Genomic DNA, 22,150 nt, shown 5'->3' on the forward strand with positions numbered 1-22,150 from the left:
AAAAGAGTTGTGGTATGTAGTCGGGGAGGTAGTGGGGGGGTGATGAATGATTTCTTTTGTAGATGTGATCCGTAGTCTTGAATGGTATTTTGTTTCCCAGATGCTGGGGTTGGGGACAGTACTGAAGTAAATACAGAATAAATGTTCTGGAATAGGAGGGTGAGTGACCAAATGCCACAAGTTCTGTGGGAAACAATCACATAGGAGCAGGATTAAGGTTCTCTAAAGGTAATTGAAGGAGCTAAATTCTAGATTTAGTTGCAGATTTGATGGGTAGATAGAGACAAACTATTTTCTGTGGTGGGGGAGCCCAGATCAAAGGCGAAGGATAACCTTAAAATTAGAAGTAGGCTGTTAAGGGGTGACATCTGAAAGAACCTCTTTACACAAAGGGTAGTGGAAATCTGGAGCACTTTTCCCCAAAAAATCTAATGAGGCTAGGACAATTGAAAATTTCAAAGCAATGTGTTCCCGCACCCAACAACCCCCATCCCATGTGATCTGCTGACCCCATCACCCTCTGGAAGGCCTGAAGTGAACTGAAAAATAAGTCAAGGGTAGGAAGTTAGTGGATTTAATGGGCTAAAAATTCATCTGCTCCCCCTTTCGCAGTCTGCCCACACCCGGTTCCCTTGAGACAGGCAGAACGCAAACTTTGTGCTGCTGCTTCCTCATTTGCCTGATTGTAGAGTTCAGCTGAGTGTGACCCATGTTGCTGGCTGGCTGAGCTCTCAACAGGCGGCTTTGCAGAATGCAAGGTGAGTACATATTGCAACTAGCCTCTTTAAAGCAACCTTCTCGTCTTAAAGGACAGCTACACTTATCACAAGGAAGCTGCTGCTGACTGTCTGATGTGGAATTGGCTGCATCTGAAAACCAAAAAATGGAGCACCATGGAAGAAAGAGTCATAGAGTCACAATGGCACAGATAGAGGCCATTTGGCCCATCTAGCCCATGCTAGCTCTCCCTGAAGCAATCCAATCAATCCCATTTCACTGCTCTATCCCTGTAGCCTTTAAGTTTATTTCCCTCAAGTGCCCATCCAATTTTCTTTTGAAATCATTCATTGTCTCCGCTTCCATCAGCCTCATAGGCAGGGGCTCCCAGGTTCACGGATGTGACGTTAGAGGCCCTAGTGATGGAGATCGACAGGAGGAGAGGCAGGGAGCCAGGAGCCCATCAAGAAAACCCTCTGAAGGGAATGGAAGCAAGTGGCCAGGGAGGTCAATTCCCAGAATCTGGCCCAAGGACATGGGAGCAGTGCTGCAAGAAGTTCAATGACCTCACAAAAATGGTCAAGATTAGTGAATGCATATTCAAAGGACATCTCATCCACTGTACCGCCAACCTCTCATGCAGCTCAATGCATCACAATCCTGTCACTCATCCATCAGTAGTCAGAACTCATGTCTATCATTCAGATGCTCCACCTCACCCTTGTGTAGGATCACAATCTGCACGTAGTTTGTCACTGGGCATGAGCGGGCTAGAGCCAGGCCAGGGGAAAGGGTAGCTCATGTGCCAGCATACTGGAGGGTGAGGTTACATGCAAATTCTGCTGCAGAGGACTCGGATGAGGACTTTCATGAGCGGTCTACTGAGGAATGCAGATGAAAATGCACATCGAGATGCTTGGTGCATTGGCAGGCCTGCCAGACAGCCTGCTGTTTCTGTCAAGGAGCATGGAGGAGTCTGGCTCCAACGTGGCACAGGGCATCGCGCAGAGCTTGGAGCCCATCCTTTCCAGTGTAGAAGTGGTGGCCAACTCCATGACCACTCTTGTGGACCCAACTGTCATGCAGCGTCTGGTGGCTGATGTCTCAGTTTCCACAGCAGCACAGGCAGAAGCCACCCAATGGCTGTGTTGCAGTGGAAGCTCAGATGGATTCACAAGATCCATGCTTGCTATGGTGCAGGTTCAGACTGCTACATCATGGCTGTGGATTTCAGTGCTCTAAGGGGGCTTGTGGGCTGTAACAGATTACTAGGATTGCTAAAGCCCCAACCTGGGGAGTTGTGGGGGGAGGGGTTGCATGGCAGAGGCACCATGGAGCATGAACGTGCTGTCCTTTCTCAGGAAGACAGCATTTGTGCAACCGCCACAGTGCCCTTGTGATTGCCTCTTAGCGAGCCAACCCAAATTGCTGCCGCCCATCCTGAGGTGGTGTAGTCCAAAGCTGAGCCCTGAAGGCCCAGAGCTGCTTGAGAGTGTCCTGCAAGGCCATCTGCAGTCTCCTCCGCTGAAAATCAGCAGCCTTCCACTCGCCATGCTGCAGCCACTAGTGTAGCACTGCTTAGGAGCATTAGCCCAGGCAAAGGTGCTTGCAAGACGGGCCTAAGAGAATACACAATGGTGAATATTTCATGTATGTTTATTTAATTAGATGTGTTGTTGGGTTAAGATGTTATGGAAAGGTTGTTGGTGTCTTTTATTGCAGGATCTTGGCAAGGGGACACTATGATGGGATGTCCCAGATGGACAGGAAGGTGGGGAATAGTGGAGGTGTGAAAGGATGATCTCCAACGGAGGCTGGGTAGGCAGTCCTGGACAGTCCATCCAGAGTAAAGGGGCATCTGATTGATACCCCCTGCCTCCACACCGGATACCTTAATAGCAGTGTTGTGGAGGATGCTGCAGGCCACCATGGACACTCTCTGGAGAATATCGTACAGCTCGCCCCCAAGAACACCAGGCATTGGATCCATTGCTTAAGCATGCCGATGATCTGCTCCATGATGTTTCTGGTGGCAGCATGGATTTCACTGTAAGCCCATTGTCCTCATGCAGTTGGGTGACAGAAGGGGTCATCAACTATGTGTACAGGGTGTAGACCTGGTCTCCAAGCAGCCACACTTCGTTTCTTGGTGGCTTGAAGATGGCGGGAATGACAGACTGCCTCAGAGTGAAGGCATCATGCTCCTGCCAGGATAGCAAGCATTCACTGGCATAATGGTTTGTGCATGGTCACCAACTAACTACATATTAATGAATTGGTAGTCCTTGTGGTTCCTGTAACTCTCCCCATTGACATAGGGGGCCTGCAGAGCCTCGTGTGCAGGGAGCCACTGACTGCACCATTGAAAATCCTGCTATGCTGGTAAATCCATGTGCTGACTCATCATACTTCTTTCTGCTTAGAGAAAAAACAGTGAAATCCCCTCTCCTCCCATACAGGTCCATTGTCACCTCCCTGATCCAGCAGTGGGCATGTTCACTATGTCACCTGCTTCCGCCTGGAATGATCCAGTCATGTAGAAGTCTAAAGCAATAGTGGCCTTGTCGGCCACTGGCAGCGCCACCCTTGCCTTGGTGTGAGGCTGCAGACCCTAATGAAGGAGGTGGCACAATTCCGTGACCACCACTTTGTTGAATCTGAGGCGCCTTAGGCATTGCTCTTTGGTGAGTTGGAGAAGGAGAAGTGCTCCCTGAAATCCCGTACTAGGCAGGGTCCTGTCCTCTCTGCGTAGAACTACCCTTCTATGCAGCCTCAGTTCCACTTGTCTGTCATGTTGCAGATCCAGAGGCACTGTTCCAGACTTGGTATGGACAGGTGACCAAATCCTGAGCCCTCCCTGTATGAATGCAGAAATTTATGAGAGCACCTCCAAAAACAATCCATCGTACTTCACAAACCTTTCTGTAGCAAAAGTAAGTTGGAAGCAACTCATCTGAAATTTGAATACCTGGCCCTTTAAATAGCACTAGTGTTCAACTGTGAACGATTAGCACAGGCATTCATTATACCTGTATAGTCCAAGTTTCAAAACTGTACATCAAATTGGAATAGCTTATTGACATCTGGATCTGAGCATGCTAGCATCCTTCTCAGCATGGATCTCAGCGCCAGAAGCGCTGCATGCGCCATATGCTAACCTTGGTGTTTCCGTAGTGCAGGCACCAGTGACGCTATGGAACCCAATTTCACAGCCAGAATGTTTAAGTAAATGGAGAAAATAATGGGACTTGAGGTGTACAAATTTCTAGAACGTGATATCTTCTATTCCAAGGTATTAAAAGAAATAGGTGAGAAATTGTAGATGGGTTAAGTCATAATTGTACAAAGCTCACTGGATTCAGGAATTGTGCTTTTGGATTGTAAAATTACAAATGTTGCTCAATTAATTAAAGGACGGAGGCAAAGCTAGGTAACTACAGATCTGTTAGTTTAATGTCAGTTGGGGTAAAGGTACTGGAATCTGTCATCAGCAACACTTATACAAGCATCAGCTGATCAGACTGTCAGGATAGATTTCTGAAGGATAGGTCCTGTCTAACTAATGGAGTTGAATTTTTTGATGGGATTCCTACCATAGTGGATAGGGGAATGTCTGTGGATGGCATCTATAGATACTTCTTGCTAGCATTTGATAAGATTCCACACAAGAGATTATTAGCAAAAATATGAGCGTCCAGAATTGGAAACAGCCCTGTGACTTGGGTCAGAAGTAGAAGACAAAGTAGGCATAGAGGAAATATACTCCAATTGGCAGTGTGCAACAAGTGACAGTCCCCAGGAAGCTGTACTGGGGCTTCAGCTTTTCATCTATTTGAATCAAGGAATAGAGAGTTATATATCCAGTTTTGCAGATGACAGTAAGCTAGGAGGTGCAATAAGCTGCCTATTTGGGAGTCCCCAGTTACAAAGGAACAAAGGCAGATGAAATGAGTGGGTAAAACTATAGTAAATGAAGTACAGTGTGGGCAAGTGTGAGGTCATCCAACTTAGATCTAGCAAAGACAGGTCATAATATTTTCTTAATGGTGAGAGACTAGGAGCTGTGGTCGAGCAATGGAATTTAGGTATCCATGTACATAGACTGGAGGACTATAAACAATGGTGTTCCCCAGAAGTCAGTGTTGGGACCATTGCTCTTCTCAATATATAAATAATCCAGACTTAAGCATGAGACGTAATTGGAACAGTTGCAGACAACACAAAAATAGTGAATGTGATTAACTGTGAAGAGTCAAGGTAGTTTAGATTAGGCAGGTAGATGTTGGATAAAGTTTAATACAGAAAAATGTAAGAAGATGCATTTGGAGAATGAGAATAAAGAGAAACATGTAGACTCTATGACTCCATGACTATAATAAAACTTTAAAAGGTGCAGAGAGATTGATCAGTTCATATACAATAACCTATAAAAATGAACTGAAAAGTTGATGAAGCTGTAAAGAAAGCATATGCAATGCTAGATTTTTTAAAAATGGGTGTCATACAAGGCCGTAGGTAGGATTCAGAGGGAATTCATTTTCATATCATGGTTGAGGGACTTCAACTATGAGAAAAGACTTGAAAAACCGGGGCTGTTTTCATTAGAATAAGGAAGCTGAGGGTAGATTTAATCAAGTTGCTCAAAGTTTTGTTTTATAAATTAAATCTGCAAAACTATTTATACTCAGTGAGTCGGTAACAAAAGGCCACAGATATAAGATCATGGTTAAAAGAGCAAAGGAAAGAGGTTAGTAGTAATGACTTTATACAGAAGATTGTTAGGATACAGGAAAAAGTGGTGAAGCAGAATCCATAATAGTTTTTAAAAGAAAGGGACTAAATATTTGTAAAACAAAAATTTTCATGGCTATGGGAAAATGGTTTATAGGTGGTTTAGACTGAGCCCTTTCAGAGAGCCAGCACAGACAGAGTAGGTCAAATGGCCTTGTTATGTACTGTAAAGTCCTTTGAAGGAGGGAATGTTGATGGAGCTGTTTCAACGTAACTTTAAAAAAAAGTGATTTTTTTTTTTCTGTGCTTGCAGTCTTAAAAATAAAATTTATCACAAATTGGGTGGGTGAGGAATGTTGATTACTATATATCTGAGAATAATTTTACTTTCTTTGTAATCGGTACATTTTTTTGGTAGAATGTGATGGTGAGTTACTGGGAAGAAAGATTTTGCTCATGTCATTGGTTATATTCTTGTTTTGACATTTATTGATCAGATTGCAGTAGTTCAAGAAGGCACCTCACCACCACCTTCTCAAGGGCAAGTAGGATAGGCAACAAATGCTGACCTTGCCAGTGATACCCACATCCCATGAAACTGAAAGAAAAAAGGTAGAAATTTACCCATTTAAAAAAAAAAGATAAATGACAGGATGTAGACAATGGCCATGACCTAAATGACATGCAAGGAATTTTATTACAAAGATTTGTCAAGGATTAAGAGTCAAAATTGAGTGGGCCATTTATCTGTTTTTAAAAAATTAAATTTAAAATTGTTGTGATGATAAAATCTATAGAAGGAATGTAACTCTGAGGGCAATTGCTGCTGGAGCTTTTTGCACCAAGATTGCTTAAACAAAAGGCCTGCAATATTTCATTGTGGCAGTGGAAACTAACAGACAGCAGATCCAAAATTTACAAAAGTCACAACCCAAAAATCTGGAAGTCCCAGAACTTAATTTGGGAATGTTTCAATCCCTGTTTCATTCGGTAAATTTGAAATGTTTTACACTTTGTTACTTTGATCAATTTGTGCTTCTTGAATTGTCTGACATTGTTTTGCTTAATAGGGTCATCCACAGTCAAGGACCGAGTCACCACCAGTTCCTGCTAGGCGGAACCAGCTTCGAGCATTTGGTAAAACTGTTCAAGCAGATGTATATTATGTGTACTGGTGCTGTACAGTGTAACTTTAGCTATTGGAGAGTTCTAAGTACTTGATTAAAGTTTAATGAGAACTAAAAACATTTCACAAAATTATAACATTTGCACAAACATTATTTGATCCTATTGCATATTTACTCAATATGTTTGGATTAAGGAAATTCTTTTAATTCTTTATTAATTTGAATATCAAGTAATTAGGAATTGTTGATGTCACTAAGTTAAGTGACACAGTAAATAGTGTAGATGGGAGCAACACATTGCAAAGGGACATTGTTGGAAAAGTGATTGGACAAAGCTGTGGCAGATGGGGAGAAGTAGGACAAACAAAGCCAGAAATCCCTGGATGACGAAAGAGATAAAGAGTAGGACGAAGCAGCAGAAGATGTCAGGTTGATTAATACAAGTGAGAACCAGGCTGAATATAAAATGTAGGAAGTTCAAAGGGGAAGTAAAAAAAGAAATAAAAGCAGAAAAGAGAAGATAAAAGAAAAGGCTGGCAGCCAACGTAAAATGGGAATGCAAAGGAGGAATAGGGCAATTAGGGATCAAAAAGGGGATTAAGACATGAAGGCAGATATTAAATAAGTACTTTGCATCTGTGTTACCAAAGATGATGATACTGCCAAAGTCATGGTGTAAGAGTTGAGACACTGGTTGGGCTCAAAATTGATAAAGAGGAGGTATTAGAAAGGCAGCCTGTACTTAAAGTTGATAAATCACCAGGACCAGATCAGATGCATCTGAGGATACTGAGGGAAGTAAGGGTGGAAAATACAGATGCACTGGCTATAATCTTCCAATCCTCCTTAGATACAGGGGTGCTGCCCGAGGACTGGAGAATTGCATGTTAACCCTTGGTTCAAAAAAGAGTGTAAGGATAATCCCAGCAACTACAGGCTAGTCAGTTTACCTTCAGGGGTGGGAAACATTTTTAAAAATAATAATCTGATACAAAATTAACAGTCACATAGACAAATATGGATTAATTAAGGAAAGCCAAAAGGATTGTCAAGGGCAATCGTGTTTAACTAACTTGCTTGAGTTTTTTGATGGAAGGTGTGCTGTTCGCCACTGACAGGATGCTGCCGTCAAACGAAAAAAACATCCTGCCTATCACACAAATGAGTAATGTGATGTATGAATTTCAATACCAGTGTGATGCTAGGTATATAGACTGTATGTCCCAAAAACTGGCGGATCATATCAAACATGTCCCTTCCGCTGTTCGCAACGGGCAAGGTACAGGCCGTACCTAACCAGCCCGTGCTTGCAAAACTCAAAGCACAGAGTCCAACATTAGATGTGATTCCGCGATTGGACAACATTTGCTAAATAATCCTCAGTGTGCTAAGAATTACGTTGACAACCAATTTAAGATTGTCAGTAGGGCTCACAGTGTGGCACATTTGGGTGTACTGGAAGCTACATATTAATACAGAGGGCCCTGTTCTTTGCAGACAGAAAGAACATGTACACACATTGCGCCTGTTTCAGCTAAACAAAATAAGTGACAGCCATTCACTGGTTCATTCCTCATGGCAATGCCTTGACCAATCAGAGTCAAGCTGCCTAGGTTAAATTTCAAACACAGCTTAGCAGTTAACTGTCAGTTACCATAAACTGGTGCATTCTCCATGGCAACGCCTCTACCAATCAGAGTTCACTTCCCAACCAATCAGCACTCTCTTCTCATACAGTATAAAGTTGTTGTTTTCCCTTACATTGGTATTCCTGCGGATTGTCCTGATGAGTGCAAGAAGAAAAGCTTTGACAACATGTCTCTATTTTCAGCAATACTCAAGTTCTATACTACCAGACGACTATTTTTAAACTTAGTTTTGTTCCAAAGTACTTCGGTCGTGTAATTGTGGGTTTCAGTTTATTCACCTTGTCATGCAGACCCCTACCTGCCAAGAATGAGGCACATTAATTTTGTCATATGAACATTGATTTTAAACTATTACTGGAGTGAAGCAATGACTTGTTTGAAGATCACCAGACACTGGGCTGGAAGGATATTTGCATACTAAGAGACGCAGCTCGTGGAGACAAAGGACTATTCCCTGCTCCAATTAACCCAAATAGATTTTGATCACCAGACATTGAAGGTGTAAGGAAGCACATTCCAGGGCCTGCTAAGATGATATCATCCATAAATCCAGGACTGGTTAAACCAGCTGGTCACATGACAAACTGGCTGGTCCAGGTTCTTTTGAACTAGCCATAGGACAGTTTGAATTCAGAAGGCAGTTGGCAATTGAAACTGGAACAAGCAAGCCTCTCTCCTGGCTGTCTCTCTCGTTTTCTCCCAAGCCACTGGACCCACGGAAGACACGTAAACCTCGAGAGAAAAGACTCCTACATCAAAACAAGTTGAAGCGTGAACTGGGCCTCAACGAACAGCAGGATTTACCGGCAACCGAAGACTCGACATTGAACTCAAAGGACAGTAAATAACTAACAGATATTTCTTCAAACTGTTCCTTTTATTCTTGCTACTTTTTCTGTCTCTATCTGCGTGTGTGTTTATCGCGTATGCATGCTAGTGTGGTCGCGTCGCATATTTGTAGTCATTAACTGGGTTAGAGTTTAAGATTAATAAACTTCCACCTTTCTTCTTTAAATTTAAGGAAACCTTAGTTTGATTTCTTTGCCTTACAATTGGAGCAGTGAACAAGGATTCACTGAGGGGGAGCTAAAAACATGGTGTTTTAAAATTAAACCCTGTTACGGTTAAATCAGGCAAAGGCTGAGAGGGAACCCCTAGACCCCTTCTCACCTGGTCATTAAAAGCTCAATCTTCATTAGGCTGTCAAAGAGAGTATTTTTTAGCATTCCATTACAGAGAATTTGCAGTAAAACTTAGGACTAAGGTACCTTTTCACTTACTTCCCTGGGAATGGTGTTTAGGGTGTGAGGAGGATATCTATAATGTACCTTTGAAATACTCCCTAATTTATTAAATTGAAGAATAAATGCAAAACTTTATTGTGTGATTTTAATAGTGACATAGAGGTATCTGCTATATACATCACTTAAATTGTGCCAAAAACTAATATCAAAGTATTTTTGTGTTTGTTTAAAATTCTAAGCCTTTATAATTTGCAATGACATGTGAAGAAAGTACACACAAGATTTTTAAGAGATAGTTATGAAAAGCAACACCTTTCACAGGGTATTATTGCTGATACTTGTAATTAGTTACATGTCTGAATGTAACTAAAAGGACTTCATTAGATTTACAAAATAAACCTTTTGCCTTTGAGTAGAAGACTGTGGATTCAAGATCCACTATGAAACTGGAGCACATAATCTTACACTTCAGTCTTAGCCATTATAGCTCCTTCAATAACTCTCCAAAAACAAATTATCCAATTAATTTGCTGTGTTTTGGACTTTCTATGCATATGTTGGCTGCCGTGTCTGCCTATGTAAAAGTGACTGCACTTCAAAATAAATCCATTGGTTGTAAAGTGTTTTGAGATGTCACGAAGTTGTGATAAGAGTCTATATAAATACAAGTTCTTTTATTTTTATTTGTAATTTGGACTTTTTCTACCTGTGTTTTGACAGAGGAAAAGAGAGATATAATCAGTGAACTATCGGCATTGAGGAGACAACTAAGAAGTGAAGAACGGCGTCTTGAGGGGCATTTTCAATATGCTGACAAGGAAGATGATGCAACATTTGCTGTGGCCAAGTAAAAAGAAAAGATCAAATTTTTGTAACTAGTTTAGGAACATAAGAAGGAGTAGACCACATGGCCCCTCGAGCCTTCTCTGCCATTCAATGCAATCATGACTGATCTAACTCAACCTTACTTTCCCTCCTGTTCCCCATATCTTTTGATACCCTGAGACCAAAACTCTATCTATCTCAGCCTTGAATATACTCAACGATGGAGCTTCCACAACCCTCTGGGGTAGAGAACGCCAGAGATTCACAATCCTCTCAATCCTAAATCAACCCTAAATGATCCATTATCCAGAGACTCTGCTCCCATTTCTAGATTCCCCAGCCAGGGGAAACAACCTCTCAGATTTCCCTTAACAGGGTAGAGACTATGCTTAAATGATATGGGAAAAGGACAGTGAAATGTTCAGTATTTTACCTGTCCAAATGCATAACACTGCAGTTTTTTAAGTAAACATTATGTGACACTCTCAAACCCCATCCCCCAATGCATCCAGATCCACTTGTAGTAATTGGACATTGTCAACAGTCCTGACACTCACAAATCTTAGCATCATCTGCAAACTTGCAGATCATGCTCCCAACATCTGCATCAAGAACATTGATAAAAATAGTGAAGAGCACTGGTTGTAACACCAATCCCTGCAGGACCTATGACTGGTATCCATGTAAACCCAAATCAATCTACAGCTACTTTCTGCCTATGGCCTTCCAACCAGTTCTCAATACAGCTAAATATATTACTGCTGATATGATCTCATAGCGATGCCTTTTAAACAGTATTTTGTCAAAGGCTTATTGGAAGTCTTAGTAGACAATGTCTGCTGAGGATCCTCAGGTGGATAGCATCCAGACTAGCATTTTAAGTTTCTTAATTCTGGCTGGAATTTTACATTGGACGGGAGCCCCGCCCACCTGCCAAAAAGTCGGGGGCGAGCCCACTTCTACCAGGCCTGGAAGCTATAATTTTAAATGGCCCAGGCCGGACTTCCACCGCTGTGAGGCCAGCAGCTCTCAGTCCCAGCAGCGCCACTGGGTGTGGTGGCCGCTGCTGGGACTGCACCCAACCTGAAGAGCAAAAGGGACGATGGTCCTGGAATGAAGGTAAGTGTTTGGGCCTCGCCGGGGACAATTGCCCGGCCCCTGTCGAGGTAAGTGGGGGCGGGGGGAAGGGAATGTAGTGTAGTGAGGGCGGCTTGTGCCATGGGGGGGGGGCTCTCTGTCGGGCACAGGGTGCCCGATCAGGAGGCCCCCCACCCCCACCCCCCAGCTCACAAGGAAGCCACCAGGTTTTACTGGGCGGCCTCCTGGGAGTCCTGAGCTGCCCATCTGCTGCTGATAATATACCAGTGGTGGTGGGAGGAGGCCCTTAAGTGGCAGTTAATTCGCCACTTAAGGGCCATAATTGGCCTGGGGCGGGCAGGCTGTTTCCCGTTGCCGCTTGTAAAATTGCAGTGGGGGGCAGGAAGGTGACAGGAATGGCACTCCCCTCCTCCCACTCAATTTTACACCCCCGCCTCCAGCCCCGTTCTGCAGAGGGGGTAAAATTCCGCCCTCTGTCTCTACTAATGATGTGCTTCTGTGCTATAAATGCATACAAAGTACTCACGCCTGCTCCGTTTCTATTGATACTCATACAAAGAAAAGAGTGTGTCCATCTAGTAGAGTTTTGAGGTTGGATAGTTCCAGGGCAGGTTCTAAGCCAGACTAAAGCTCTGGGGCCACTCCCTGTAACAGTGTTTCTGGAAGAAAGAACAGCCAAAATGCTTGGCCTTTATGAAGTCAGAAAATTCATGATACTTAAAACAAAAGTATCTATTTTTTGCCAGGTAGAGCACTGCAAATACTTTATGCCAAAAGTATTTCTCCTTCTAGTTGTCAGACTACTAAATATCTTTAGAAGGCCAATTAAAGAATATCCTTCTGCCTTGAAAAGACAACACAAAGCAAATTGTGCTTATAAGGAGCAAGAATCTAGGAAGAGGAATACTCAGACTCTACTGCATGGGCACAGCTGTGTACTTAGCATGGGTATCAATTGAAATGGAGCAGGTGCAAGCACGTTATGTGCATTATATCATTTATTTTCTAAGTTTTCCAGTGTGTATCTCCCTCTCCTGACAAGTTGCATTAGTACTGTATCGCCAAACCAATAATTTTCTGCATAATTAGGTGAGCAATTAGTTTGGAACTGTTCAGGTTCTTGCAAGTGACTATCTTTTTTTGTTGTATTAATTGAATGCTGCAAACTTGACAATGGAGCTGTGCTATTGTGAAGATCATTTTGTCATTGATAGCAGTTGTAACTGAATTTGTAAATATAGTTGAGGTGAAATGTGCAGTCAATCCTATATCTCTTTGTAGCTAATATCCTTTATTTTTAAATGTTTCTTAAAAGGCAGCGAGAGAGAAATCACGTTGATGTCTTTGATTTGGCCAGACAACGTATACAGGCCTTGGTACACCGACCTTCATCAAAAGGGAGAGATTCTGTTAATTTCCGAAATATTAGAGACTTCAATGACCTGAAATACAGAGGTAGGCCCAGATGTAATGGTCATAAACTTTCTAGGTATAGGAACTGGAATACCTTATTAAATAGTATGTATTTTTTGTTTTTAATTTATAATTGTCAATTGTTTTGGAAAACTGAATATTTTGCACACAACATCTAACACTTTCAGTACTAGTACTGAATGTTTTATTTGATTCCAGTGTTGTTGCCCAATATTCATTTTGATTTACTGATTTTGAGGGTATGAACAAATATAACAAAGTACGATCTGACATGAAAAGGGAAATTTTAATCTACAAAGGGTGAAGCAGGTGTAGGTGCGCACAGGGGAGTCATAGAATCATCAGAAATTTATAGCATGGAAGGAGGCCATTTGGCTTAGCATGTCCATGCCTACCATCAAGTAGCCTTCCAGCCTAATCCCACTTTCCAGCTCTTGGTCCATAACCTTGTAGATTATGGCTTCAAGTGCCTATTCAAGTACTTTTTAAATGTTATGAGGGTCTAGCACCCTTTCAGGCACTGAGTTCCAGATTCCCACCACCCTCTGGGTAAAAAACTTTCCTCTCGAATCCCCCCTAAACCTCCTACCTCTTACCCTAAATCTGTGCTGCCTGGTTATAGAATATGGCCTTCCTATCCACTCTATCTAGACCCCTTATAATTTTATACACTTCAATTAGGTCTCCCCTCAGCTTCTTCTGTTCCAAAGAAAACAACCCTAAATATCCAACCTGAGCTCTTAACTAAAATTTTCCAGTCCAGGCAACATCCTTGTAAATCTCCACTGTACTCTTTCTAGTGCAATCACAGCTTTCCTATAGTGCGGTGACCAGAACTGCATGCAGTACTGCAGCTGTGGCCTAACTAGAGTTTTATACAGTTCTAGCATAACCTCCCAACTCTTATATTCTATGCCTCTTTTAATAATAAAGGTAAGTATCCCGCATGCCGCCTTGACCACCTTATCTGCCTGGCCTGGCACCGTCAGGGATCAGTGTACATGCACTCCAAGATCCGTCTGTTCATCTACACTTCTCAGTATCCTACCAAGGATTGTGCATTCGCTTGCCTTGTTAGCCTTCCCCAAATGCATCACCTCACACTTCTCGGGATTGAACTTCAAGAAGGAAAAAATGCTGGCGTGTTAGGAATCCAACATGAACCTGCCAACTTTTGCTTTTAACTGGTGCACTTTACAAATGTGCAGGAAACTCATATGGGGCTGGTGGGTAAGCGATGTAAATATATAAAAAGGCAATTGATTGAGGATTTAACTCGGCATTTTACCTTTAACTGCCTGCGCATGGATTTCACAGACTGTGTAAAAATTGCCAGGGTCAACAAGGCGAGAGTACGGCTGAGATTGACAGTACTGTGAAGTTGATGGGCTGGAAAGCTTTTAAGTACTGAATCAGCATGGCTGTTCATTGCTTATGTAAAAGGCTGAAAGGCTTTTGCTCACAGGACTTGTTCTGAGTGTGTACTTTCATTGCTTTGAAAGTGATTTCCAAGACTTTGGGAGCTTATTTCTGCTACCTTGGATTTTTTTTCACCTTTCATCTGCACTTCCCAGATGTCAACCTTCACAGCAGCATGGGAGCAGTTTATGCGACTCTATTTTGGTCCTCTGATGAGGAACAAGAGGAACAGCACCAGGAGTAGCTACCTTCTCCTCAGTCACCTGCCAACCTTTGCTTTTAACTGGTGCAGGAAATGAACATACCCCCAATTGAGGGTGTACTGACAGAGGATCAGCTTTCTGGACATGACTGAGCATCGGTTCCAAAGGAGAGTGAGACTTTCTCAGCAGGTCGTTGCTGACATTTGCAGCCTCCTAGAACAAGACCTCCTACCTAGCAGCTGGTATGTCACCACTGGAAGATTATGATGCATGGCTGTGCAAGATAGCCAGGAATTTGCTATGATGCATTCATTCTGTGACAGTCAATTCTCCCACAGATCTTCCAAGCCCTAAGCATACTCAGCAGATGGCTCCTTGGATACCCTGTAAGGACTTGGTTGATGATAACAGCGAGGAGCCCTACCGCTTATGCGCAGGCAGGATACAACAGAAGCCACATGATCACAAGAGTGGTCGTTGAGCAATCCATTGGGTTGCTGAAGAAGTGATTCAGATACCTAGACATATCTGCAGCACCCTTTAATATGCACAAAGGGTGTCCCGAATGCTAGTGGTGTGCTGTGCCTTGCACAACATGGTGCGACCCAGAGGACTGGAACTGCAGGAGGAGGAGAAGGCTGATGTGACCAGGGTCCCTGCAACTGCACACCGCTGCCAGAGATACCCAGGATGGTCTCATACAAACACATTTCAGCTAACCTGAGGTTCTGTAGCCATGTGGCTCGCCAATGCTGAACCTGCTGCACACTGCCCATTCCTGCCGCAACACGAAGCATTTCCACGGTCAGTAATTCTTCCATTTCGCTTACACCCACCGCTTGTCCTCTACTCCTGTCATACCATTTAACTCAAGACTGATATCCACTTGGCAGGGAAAAGGCAATAATGGAGATGACTGGACAATGGAGACTTGAAATAAAGTTTACGGTGCATAAACATTTACAATGAATTTGACAAGTTAACACACTATTATACACCCAACTAACTTCTCTGGTGAAATAGTGAAACTATAAATTATTTATTTTCCTTTTCTTATTACTTTCATATGGTGCTACCTCTGTGGCTTTAGTAGAGCTAGAGGCAGGCTGCTCATTCTCCGGCTCTGAACGCTGAGGTGCTCATGGCCGACGTCAACTAGGTTTTGGGCCTGTGAGAACCTCGCCAAAGATTTCCCCACCTGCACCTGAAAAGGGGCAGATTCAACCATTGGGACAGGAGTCCGCATATGTGGGGCTCTGACTGAGTCATAGAGTCATTTATGACATAGAAGGGAGGTCATTCGGCCCATCGAGTCGATGCAAGCTCTCCGTGGAGCAATCCAGGCAGTCCCACTCCGCTGCTCAATCCCCGTAGCCCTGCAAGTTTATTTCTTTCAAGTGCCCATCCAATTTCCTTTTGAAATCATTGATTGTCTCTGCTTCCACCATCCTGTGGGCACCGAGTTCCAGGCTAATACTATTCGCTGGGTAAAAAAATAGTTCTTCCTCACATTCCCCCTGCATCTCTTGCCCAAAAGCTTAAATCTGTGTCTCCTAGCCGTTGTACTATCAGTTAATGGGAACAGTTTTTCCTTGTCTAACTTACCTAAGCCTCTCATAATCTTGTACACCTCTATCAAATCTCTGCTCAATCTCCTTGGCTCCAGAGAGAACAACCCAACTTTTCCAAATTAGCCGAGTAACTAAAATCCCCTATCCCTGGAACCATTCTGGTAGATCTCCTCTGCACCCTCCCAATGACTCTCTCATCTTTCCTGAAGTGTGGTGACCAGAACTAAATGCAATACTCTAGTTGTGGCTTAATCGGAGCTGTATAAAGGTTGTGCATAACTTTCCTGTTTTTGTACTCTATGCCACAGATCCCATATGCTTTGCTCACTACTCTCTCAATATGTCCTGCCACCTTCAAAGATGGATGCACATGCACCCTGTTACGACCGAGGTGGGAGGAATGCACTGTTAATTTAGTCCTACTTCTCCACAGGTCACAACTTATTTTACAAGTTTTCCCACTTACTAATAAGGTTAATCAGATACTCTATTTTCCCCAGAATGGAACACACTAAGCAGGTTTCTTTACTGAACACAGGAGCGCTGCAGTGGTTAGCAGCGCAGCCTCACAGCTCCAGTGACCCGGGTTCAGTTCTGGGTACTGCCTGTGTGGAGTTTGCAGGTTCTCCCTGTGACTGCGTGGATTTTCGCCGGGTGCTCCGGTTTCCTCCCACAAAGACTTGCAGGTTAATAGGTAAATTGGCCATAATAAATTGCCCCTAGTATAGGTAGGTGGTAGGGGAATATAGGGAAGGTGGGGATGTGGTAGGAATGTAGAATTATTATAAATAGGTGGTTGATGGTCAGCACAGAATCGGTGGGCTGAAGGGCCTGTTTCAGTGCTGTATCTCTAAAAAAAAATGAACAGTTTATTATAAAATTAGTAGTAATGAAGTAAAAACAATATCATACAGATCAAATTTTTTAAGTTCCAACACTACCATACCACCATACGAGTTAAGAGCATAAGTAGGCCATTCAGCTCGTCAAGCCTGCTCCGCCATTCAATAAGATCATGGCTGATCTGTTTCTGTCTCGAATTCCACACTCCCATCTACCCCCGATAATCTTTGATTCCCTTACCTAACAAGAATTTATCTACCTCCGCCTTAAAAATATTCAATGATCCTGCCTCCACCACCTTCTGAGGCAGAGAATTCCAAAGTCGCACAACCCTCTGAGAAAAAATTTCTCTTTGTCTCTGTCCTAAAAGGGCGACCCCTAATTTTCAAACTGTGCCCCCTAGTTCTGGACTCAACCCACAAGAGGAAACATCCCCTCCACATTCACCTTGTCAAGACCGTTCTGGATCTTATATACTTCAATCATGTCTCCCCTCACTTTTCTACACGCCAGTGAAAACAAGTCCAGTCTGTCCAACCTTTCCTCATAAGACAACCCGCTCATTCAAGGTATCAATCTAGCAAACCTCCTCTGAACCGCCTCCAACGCATTCACATCCTTCCTTAAATAAGGAGACCAAAACTGCACACAGTATTCGCGATGTGGTCTCACCAATGTCCTGTATAACTGAAGCATAACATCCTTTTATTTTCTATTCCTCTTGTGATGAAGGATAGCATTCCATTAGCCTTCTTTATTACTTGCTGTACCTGTATACTAACCTTTTTTGACTCATGCACTAGAACACTTAGACCCCTCTGCACCTCAGAATTCTGCAGTCGTTCTCCATTTAAGTAATACTCTGCTTTTTTATTCTTCCTGCCTAAGTGAACAACTTCACATTTTCCCACATTATGCTCCATCTGCCAGATTTTTGCCCACTCACTAAACCTATCTATATCAGTCTGCAACTTCCTTATGTCCACTTCACAGCATACTTTCCAACCTATCTTTGTGTCATCTGCAAATTTAGTTGCCATGCCATCACTCCCCTCATCTAAGTCATTGATATAAATTGTAAAAAGTTGAGGCCCCAGCACATCCCGCCAATCAGAAAGGATCCATTTATGTTTACTCTGTTTTCTGCCAGCCAGCCAGCCAATCTTCTATCCTTGCTAATATGATACCCCCTACACCATGAGCTCCTACTTTGCGCAATAACCTTTTATGTGGCACCTTGCCAAATGCCTTCTGGAAATCTAAGTGGGCCGCCCTTTATCCACAGCGTATGTTACTCCTTCAAAGAACTCCAATAGATTGGTTAAACATGATTTCCCTTTCACAAAACCATGCTGACTATTCCCGATTACCTTGAGTTTTTCTAAGTGCCCAGCTATAGCCTCCTTAATGATCGATTCTAATACCTTCCCCACGACAGACGTCAAGCTAACTGGCCTATAGTTACCTGTTTTCTGCCTCCCCCCACCTTCTTGAATAGAGGGGTTATATTTGCTACTTTCCAGTCTGATGGAACCTTTCCAGAATCTAACGAATTTAGAAAAATTAACACCAACGCAACTAGAAAAAGAACAAAGAAAATTACAGCACAGGAACAGGCCCTTCGGCCCTCCAAGCCTGCGCCGATCCAGATTCTGTATCTAAACCTGTCGCCTATTTTCTAAAGGTCTGTATCTCTTTGCTTCCTGCCCATTTATGTATCTGTCTAGATACATCTTAAAAGACGCTATCGTGCCCGCGTCTACCACCTCCGCTGGCAACGCGTTCCAGGCACCCACCACCCTCTGCGTAAAGAACTTTCCACGCATATCCCACCTAAACTTTTCCCCTCTCACTTTGAACTCGTGACTCCGAGTAATTGAATCCCCCACTCTGGGAAAAAGCTTCTTGCTATCCACCCTGTCTATACCTCTCATGATTTTGTACACCTCAATCAGGTCCCCCCTCAACCTCCGTCTTTCTAATGAAAATAATCCTAATCTACTCAACCTCTCTTCATAGCTAGCGCCCTCCATACCAGGCAACATCCTGGTGAACTTCCTCTGCACCCTCTCCAAAGCATCTACATCCTTTTGGTAATGTGGCGACCAGAACTGCACGCAGTATTCCAAATGTGGCCGAACCAAAGTCTTATACAACTGTAACATGACCTGCCAACTCTTGTACTCAATACCCCTTCCGATGAAGGAAAGCATGCCGTATGCCTTCTTGACCACTCTATTGACCTGCGTTGCCACCTTCAGGGAACAATGGACCTGAACACCCAAATCTCTCTGTACATCAATTTTCCCCAGGACTTTTCCATTTACTGTATAATTCACTCTTGAATTGGATCTTCCAAATGCATCACCTCGCATTTGCCCTGATTGAACTCCATCTGCCATTTCTCTGCCCAACTCTCCAATCTATCTATATTCTGCTGTATTCTCTGACAGTCCCCTTCACTATCTGCTACTCCACCAATCTTAGTGTCGTCTGCAAACTTGCTAATCAGACCACCTATACTTTCCTCCAAATCATTTATGTATATCACAAACAACAGTGGTCCCAGCACGGATCCCTGTGGAACACCACTGGTCACACGTCTCCATTTTGAGAAACTCCCTTCCACTGCTACTCTCTGTCTCCTGTTGCCCAGCCAGTTCTTTATCCATCTAGCTAGTACACCCTGGACCCCATGCGACTTCACTTTCTCCATCAACCTACCATGGGGAACCTTATCAAACGCCTTACTGAAGTCCATGTATATGACATCTACAGCCCTTCCCTCATCAATCAACTTTGTCACTTCCTCAAAGAATTCTATTAAGTTGGTAAGACATGACCTTCCCTGCACAAAACTACTACCTCATTAGCCCCCTCTTTTAAGACCCTAGGATGAAGCCCATCAGGACCCGGGTACTTAGCAGCCCGCAGCTCCATTAGTTTGGTCAGTACAGCTTCCCTGGTGACTGTAATTTTACTAAGTTCCTCTCTTCCTTCCACCTCCTGATTTATAGCTATTACTGGAATGTTTTTAGTATCCTCTATAGTGAAGACAGAAGCAAAATATTTGTTCATTTCATCCGCCATTTCCTTATTATCTACTATTAACGCCCCATTCTCACTCTCTGGAGGACCAATACTCAATTTACGTTTTTCCTTTTTAAATACCTGTAGAAACTCTTGCTATCCATTCTTACATTTCTAGCTAGCTTCCTCTCATACTGTAATTTCTTTCTTCTGATTAACTATTTAGTCATTCTCTGCTGTTCTTTATATTCTGACCAATCATCTGACCTGCCATTCATCTTTGCACAATTATATGCTTTTACCTTAAATTTGATGCTTAACTTCTTCAGTTAACCATGGATGGTGGGTCCTCCCCTTAGAATTTTTATTTATAGTAGGAATATACTTATTCTGAGTATTCTGAAATATCCCCTTAAATGTCTACCACTGTTTCTCTATTGATCTATCTCCTAACCTAGTAATCCAGTTCACTTCAGCGAGCTCAGCTTTCATGCCCACATAGTTGCCCTTATTTAAGTTTAAAACACTAATCTTAGACCCACTCCACTCTCTTTCAAACTGGATGTAAAATTCAATCATGTTGTGGTCACTGCTACCGAAATTTTAAAAAGTCCCCTTTCAACCTTAAACAATTGAAAAGACCCTTTTTACCTTAGTCCCTTCTCACTCTCTCTCTCTCTCTCACACACACACCACACACACACCGGTTAACTGAAAAAATAAATAAAATATATTTTTAGATCGGAGCTCTATTACAGACAAAAAAACACACCTGGGCAGATCATTTGCTAACCCTGAAGAAAATAGCAGATGAAACACGCTGCACCAAACTGGCATACAGTCCAACCTCCGAGCACATGCAGACAGGTCACTAGAATCTTCCAGAATAGTTCTCTTCAGGTGGCGTTGAGGAGTGATTTAGCAGGCTTTCTTGAAATACAGGAAACAAGATGAATTGTTACAATTGACTTCACAGAATCTTTTAGGGAATTGTGGAAAAGCGAGCTGGGTTATAGTCTTCTGTTCTTCCTTGGAATTCCCTCCTTCTTCTGTCCTTTTTTGACACTTCAGCAGCGCTTGACTTTTATCTCCTTCCAGAAGGTAAAACCACATACACACACAATGACACACAATCAGAAAACTTGTTTTTTTTCTGCCCCTCCCAGGTGTTCTCTGTTACTACTGCGCTTGTCCAATCAAAGGAGTGCTTGTCACTTTTCTGCCTCTGTTACCAGGGTTTCTGATTGAAGCCTAACCTGAGCTGTGTGACAACTAGCAACTTTTGTCAGTCTGGGTCCCTCAGTGCCCTTGATGGCTTTCTTTTTGAAAAAACCTGGTCCACATTTATCCAGCTTAACCATAAATTCTTTTCAAAAATAATGTTTTTAACAAAAAATAATCACTTTTATAACAACCCCCAGGCCCCTTTGTTCCTGCACACTCTTTAGAACTGTGCCATTAAGTCTAGGTTGCCTCACCCTATCCCTTCAGCCAGCATGAATCACCTCACACTTCTCTGTATTAAATTTCATCTGCCACTTGTCTGCCCATTCCAATCGCCTATCTATGCCCTGTTGCAGGCAGCTCGTGTTATCCTCACTGTTTGCCACTCCTTCATTTTAGTATTATCAGCAAATTTTGAAATTCTGCTATGTATTCCAAGGTCTAAATCATTTACATATTGCAAAAAAAAGCAGTGGTTCTAGTACTGACCCTTGGGGAACACCACCGTCAACCATCCTCCAGTCTGAAAAACAGCCATTGACCATGCTGTGCTGTTTTCTGTCCTTCAGCCAATTTTTTATCCGATTGGACACTGACTCTCCTATTCCATGAGCCTCAATTTTGTTAAACAGCCTTTCATTGTGGTGCTCATCAAACACTTTCTTAAAATGCATCTCCACGACATCCACCGCATTCCCTTCATTAACCTTCTCTGTTACTTCATCAAAAAATTCAATTAAATTACTCAAGCTTGATCTGCCTTTTACAAATCTGTGCTGGCTATCCTTAATAAACTCAAACTTCTCCAAGTATTTGTTGATTATTGTTTCCAAAACCTTACCCACTATTGATGCTAAACTAACTGGCCTTTAGTTGCTAGAACTGTCCTCACAGCCTTTCTTGAATAAGGGTGTCACATTTGCTGTCCTCCAATCCTGTGGCACCTCCCCTGTATCTAGGGAAGGTCATGGCAAGTCCTTCCGCTATCTTTTTAATAATTTATTCATTCATGGGATGTGGGCGTCACTGGCTAGG

The 22,150-nt window shown here is 42.9% G+C and overlaps 1 protein-coding gene across 11 annotated transcripts in view; it reads left to right on the plus strand.

Moving 5' to 3' along the window:
* The window catches only part of LOC137370017 (centrosome and spindle pole-associated protein 1), a 302,437-nt gene that overhangs the window by 201,153 nt on the left and 79,134 nt on the right, over positions 1–22,150 (plus strand). For all 11 annotated transcript variants that reach the window (XM_068031956.1, XM_068031948.1, XM_068031947.1 and 8 more), the window contains 3 exons: positions 6,519–6,585; positions 10,189–10,315; positions 12,707–12,846. In XM_068031956.1, coding sequence (XP_067888057.1) covers positions 6,519–6,585; positions 10,189–10,315; positions 12,707–12,846 — 334 coding nt within the window. The remainder of the gene's footprint in view (positions 1–6,518; positions 6,586–10,188; positions 10,316–12,706; positions 12,847–22,150) is intronic.

This window comes from Heterodontus francisci, chromosome 5 (genome assembly GCF_036365525.1).
Source record: "Heterodontus francisci isolate sHetFra1 chromosome 5, sHetFra1.hap1, whole genome shotgun sequence".
NCBI lineage: Eukaryota > Metazoa > Chordata > Chondrichthyes > Heterodontiformes > Heterodontidae > Heterodontus > Heterodontus francisci.